Raw genomic sequence first — 6,000 nt, forward strand, 5'->3', positions numbered from 1 at the left:
TTTTGGTTTTGGAGTCTATCTATCACCTTTGACTATTCTAATTCTATTCCATAACTTAGTAGAGCATAAAAATTTTACATTTACATAATATTTCCTATTTGTGTAATAGATACACTGTTTAAATTATGAAATCAAATTTACTCTGTAATTAAACAAAGGAATTTCCAAACGTGTATTAACCCTAGAATTATTAACATCAGATAACTGTGTTTGTTCAATATAGATTGCTTAACAATGGATATTGAAGAAATTAATTCGGGAGTGGCAATATGCAAAAATTTTTTGTAAATTTTAATCAAAATAATTTAAAATAATAAATAAAAAAAAAGAATAAGTAACTTCTTAACTATAACTATCATATAATTATTAAACACACAAACAATCTTGAAAGTTAACCAGGCACGAAGCAACAAAAACAAGTTGAGAAGCTATTGGCGTTAACGATTGAGGTATAACACAATCAATCAATCTAAACTTTTTTAAACGCTCGTTAAATCTTTCTATATAGATCCTGGCTTTCGCAATTCTTTTTGTCAGCATTATTTCTTCTGCAGTAAATTTTTCTCGTTTATCCAAAAAAGGTGGAATAAATATAGTAGCTTATTTTCTAAAAGTAAATGTTGAATTTTAAACCCCTTATCTACAAGAAATGTGTCTTCCCGATTAATATGTTCCATAATGCTACATTTATTAAATATATCAATATCTGTAATGCTTCCCTCATACAAGTCTGATAAAAAACAAGCTGCACCATTAGGATTCATAGTATTAGGATTCCTGCACCATTAGGCAAATAACCATAGCAATAAGACATTTCATAGTGCAATGATGCTTGTACAATGAATGTTTCCTTGTTGAGCATAATTTCTTGGAACCTCACATCTAAACTCTGAAATACTTTAGGTAATGTTCTTTTGAAAACTTCACGTTTTGGAAACATTTTATATTTTAGACATTTAAAATGATGAAACATAGATTATTCAAGTGGTAAATATAGAACGTATATAAAACAAACTCACATTATGAGCAAGAGCAAATATATATTAAACCCTCGACGAAATCCTAATAATGTAACAAACGACTGTTCTTTTAGTGATAGCTTAGATGAATCTGTTGAGATTTTAATTTTTCTTGAATTATTCCAGTAGGAGAGATTGAATTTTGCTGGTCCAAGAAAATCATATAAGCTAGAAACCAATAAAATATTTACATTTAACTTCAGAAGATAAAATATACTCCATTGACATAAAATTACTATATAGTACACTTGATATACTGGAAAAACTTGAATATGATGAATAGAATTGTCTAGACTTCTTTTTAAAATAACTGCTTCGATTTTTGATGCAAGTAGATGTTTATCATAAATGGTTTGCGTATACTGATCACAAGTTTTAACAATAATATTATTTGATTCATTTAAAACTAAAGAATCACAATGATCGTTTAATTTACGGATATCACTGCCTTTAGTAAAATCATTTTTTGTATTAAGTCCGCAATAAGATAGAGATTCTATTTGAAAATCAATAAGGTCCGATGTCTCACCCTTTTGTTTAGACTTAATAACAACATCACGAATGGTTGGGTTTTTTCTTTTTCTTTTGTTAATAGAGTAAATCTGCTGTTCTGTATTTTCAAAATTTGATCGAACATTTTGTCTGGGACCTTTTAAAAAATTAAATTAAGCCCTGGTATATAAATAAATATAATGAATAAAAAATTGTGACAATAAGTTTTGATGTTACTATAGACACTTCTTAACTTTCTATTATTAGTTTTCTTAGAAAAATTTAAAATTTCTTCTTAGTTTTTTGTAATTTAATATTAGAGTTATTTGTAATTAATTAGTTATAAATTATACAATTTTTGCTTTCACCAGCAGAAGATATTGGAATTTAAGTGTCCATTTTAATGATGAATTTCAATGAAAATAATGAGAAGAAACAAGATCAATAAATATCAAATCATTTTTTATTTAAATAAAAAGTAGCATTGTTGCTATGGTAACCAACAAGCAACTGTAACTAATTAACTGAAATGTTAAATTTAAAAGTTGTAAAAATAAATCACACAAGACATTTGGTATAACTTTTGTGTTGTTGCCTTTTTATTCATTTAATTTTAGTTTTTTTAATGTGGAAAAACATTAAAAATGACAGTAGTTAAGGATAATACAATTTTAAATTTTAGTGCTGTTAATAGATGCCGATAGATAATAGATGCTAATAGATGAATGCTGATAGTGATAGTAATCAAGCAGTTTATTATTTAAAATTCATTTCTTTACAGATGAACATCACAAATCTGTTTTCTGAATGTTTGTTTTTAAATAAAAAGGACTAAAGGTCTCAATGTTCTTTAGAGCCTATTTGCAGAACTAAAGTTACTATGGTTACAGTGCTGGAACCAGGGATAAGATGATTTTTTCAAAGTTAAAAACTCAGTATATAAAATTAAAAACGATATAAGTGGTAAAATCCTTCAAAAGTTTAAAAAAAATCGAATATTTTACTTAATATCTTTTATCATGCTAAATAAAAATATAAAACTTACATGCTTCTTCAAATAGAGCAATAGTGTATCATTTTCTTTTCAGTGCTTAAAATCAATTCCACTCATAAATCCAGGTCGATCCTTTTGCCTCTGCGAAGTTAAGAATAGTTGATCTTCTTCTATAGTCATATCAAATGTATTTCTATGCGCATGGCTGAAGAGGTCATTGGTTAAAAAAATAAATGCTGCTTCTTTTCCTTTCTGGCAATCTGTTGTTCTTTCAAAGTGTTTTTCCGAATTCTCCATTTTTTGTAAAAAGCTTTTAATGCAATATTGAACTTTTTTTGTAAATTTCTTTTAATTATCTGTTGAGAATAATTACCAATAAAGTAGTTATTCTCAACAGATAATTGAAAGAAATATCATGACTTCATCATAAGAAAATGCAAAAAATGGTTCAAAATTGAGACAAATCAAAAAAACCTTTGCACATCACAACGCAAATTTACTTTATGAAATTTTTATGAAACAATGTATTGAATTTTCTGCTCCAGTTTAGTCTTCAAATATAAAATAAGATATTATTAATCTGGAAAGCGTTCAAAGACAAGCAACTAAAATTTTTTCCATCTAAAAAACTTTACATATAAAAATAGTCTTGCTGAGGTTAATTTAACAACTCTGGTAAAGAGAAGGCAAAGAGGGAACACGAAACAGATATTCAAAATATTCAAAAAGAAAACATGACACAGATGTTCAAAATGTTTAAAGAAATAGATAATGTTAAGCTCATCAATCAACCATTGTTAAAAAACCTAATAGCAGAGGTCAAGGGTTTAGATATGACGGGGAAATTTTTAATAGTGGAGTTAGATATAATTTTTTTAAAAGAGTTGCATCATTTTTGAATTTTTTGTCAAGAAAAGTCGTCAACACAAAATCTTTGAACAAATTCAAAATTATTTATAATAGACTACATAAGTGAAAATTTGAACAAATTAAAACTAATAAAACAGTTTAAAATTGAAGTAAACTTCAATTAAAACATGAAAATGCTGTAAAAGTGTGCGATTTACCCTTGCTTCTACTGTCATACAGAGTTAATGAAAGTTTTATTCGTTTTTTTTCTTTGTCTTTACCACAACATGAAAACACTTTTGAATGAGTCTTGTCAAGACAGTTCTATTAAAGCTATTATGTCCAGAAAAATTCCAGAATGTCATTCATTAATGACACATTTAATGTTTGCAAATTGTTTGGACCAAAAAAATTTGTTTTTCATGTTCAAAGATGACAAAACCAGTACTGTTGAGTCTTACTTCAGCCTAGGGGTGGATCCAGCATTTTCTGGTCTTTGAGACCGAAAAATTCCAACTTCTAGACATAAAGCAAAATTTATTTTTTCATGCTTTTGTCAAATAAAAATCCTTTGCAAACAATTGCGATATTGGAGCCTGGAAAAAAGAAAAGACTCGAAAACTTCCGCCCTCCCCCTGCTCCAAACGTGAGAGCAACAGATTGGTAAAATATTTTTTATACTATTCTTAACTAGATTTATATTCATCGATAAATTTTGAATTTCATAGCAAAATATTTTATCGTTCAAAAATTATGAGCATATAAAGTTTGAACTACTTCAATTTGAGGGGGTTACAAAATTTATATGGTCATATAAAAGTATGTTAATTGTATTCTTACTTATACGTGCGTTTAGCATATTTGAATAAGGCGTTGCCTTCGTAAACGGAATGTCTGTAGCTCGAGTTCCGCATCATCCTGAACTTTTTTGTCAGCTCGAGTTCCGCATCATCCTGAAATTTTACCCACCATACAACCGAATGTTAACAAAATAAAACAGTAATGTCAGAAAAAATATATTGCAAAATTTGTGTTTTAATAACTTGTAAAAACATTAGGTCTTAAAAATTTTTAATCTTTAATTTTACTTGTTATCCATTTTTTAGTTTATAAAAAGCATTTAACGGTCAGTCTATTTAGTAATTTCAAAAGGACCTTGATTTATGACACTTTAAAAAAGTTATTTCAGCATTTTTCTTGATTATTTGAGTTTACCTATAGGTACACGCTAGTGGACACAAGACGTTTTTAAGCGTCTAAAAAATGTATTAAAACGTTATAATACGTGTTTATGATATCTTAAACTTGTCTTGTGCCTCTGGGATGTTTTTTACCTATAAAATGTATTAATTTACTCAAAATTATATTTCTCAGATCTGTTAGTTAAAGCATTTTTCGTTTATAGGTAAAGTTGCATTTCGTGATGTAACTAAAGGCTCGTGGTATATTCAAACACTTTGTGAGACTTTGAAAAATCGTGCTTATGATTCTTCATTACTTGATATTTTGACGGAACTTAACTCTAAAATGGCGTCGAAAGTAGATTACTACAAAGTACATTCTGAATATACAGTAGCTACCCAAATGTCTTCAATTCAAAGTTGTACCTTATCAAAAAAATTATTTTTTAAGCCATATGGCGTAACTGGTTTTTCGCGGTTACGTATTCATTAAGTTTTGTTACTTAAATATTTTTTTAGTTGTTTTTTAAGCCTTAATTGTAATCTTCTTAATAATAAAATTTCCAAAAAAATAAAAACTTCCGATAATAATAACTTTTTAAATCTTCTGTCTTGTTCTTTAGTTTCTTCATGCTCTATTTTATCCTACATTCATTTATCTTTATTTTCTAGTGACTTTGTTACATCTAATTTATTTCCTCAAGTTGCTCCGAACTTAAATAGTAGTTGCTTTGTTAAAAGTTATTATTTTTTTTAATTTAATTTTTTAAATTAGGTTTTGATTTTTGTACTCGATAAATATATAATCTATTACGTCATTATTTTTAATTGATAATCTTGAAGATAGTGAGTAAATTTAGTTATCAGTTAATTTCAGTTTAAGTTAACTTTTTGTATATATTTTGTAATTTTGTAATTTGCGATTTATGATGAGAATAATATGAACTTTTATATTTTTTAACTTCCAGAAATAATGAACTATTAAAAAACTAAGAATTATTAATCTAATCTATGTATCATTCATATTTGCAAAAGCAAGTTAATAAATAAAAGCAAATTTTAATTATGTTTTTTTTTTTAATTTCAATTTAAAATTATAAAACCTTTTTTCAATATTTTTCTTTGACACTAGAAAGTGTGCGAACTTTTTTCGTGCATTCTTTTGCCCAGCTTCATAATTTATTTTTTCATTCACGAAATTCTGAGCTTTTAAAAAATTTTAACCAGACTATCTACAACAAAATTTTAGATAGTCTGGTTGATAAAAGCACTAATCCGTCCACAAGGTTAGGTCACATTTTAGTCACACGTTTGCCATTTAAGGGGGTACCCCCCTCTAATTTTGAATCTTAGTATTATTGCAAAAAATTATTATTGGTAACATGCTTATAGTAAATTTTAAATAATGCATAATATTTTTTCTGAAAATTCCCTTAAAATGACCAAAAAGTGACTTCACGCCGGC

At 27.1% G+C, this 6,000-nt stretch overlaps 1 protein-coding gene across 2 annotated transcripts in view; it reads left to right on the top strand.

The window, feature by feature from the left end:
- The window catches only part of casp8 (caspase-8), a 47,582-nt gene extending 41,984 nt beyond the window's left edge, over positions 1-5,598 (top strand). For both annotated transcript variants that reach the window (XM_065809007.1, XM_065809009.1), the window contains exon 5: positions 4,760-5,598. In XM_065809007.1, coding sequence (XP_065665079.1) covers positions 4,760-5,028 — 269 coding nt within the window. In that variant the 3' untranslated portion in view covers positions 5,029-5,598. The remainder of the gene's footprint in view (positions 1-4,759) is intronic.
- Positions 5,599-6,000: the final 402 nt, after the last annotated feature.

Source organism: Hydra vulgaris, chromosome 11 (genome assembly GCF_038396675.1).
Source record: "Hydra vulgaris chromosome 11, alternate assembly HydraT2T_AEP".
NCBI classification, from domain to species: Eukaryota; Metazoa; Cnidaria; class Hydrozoa; order Anthoathecata; family Hydridae; genus Hydra; species Hydra vulgaris.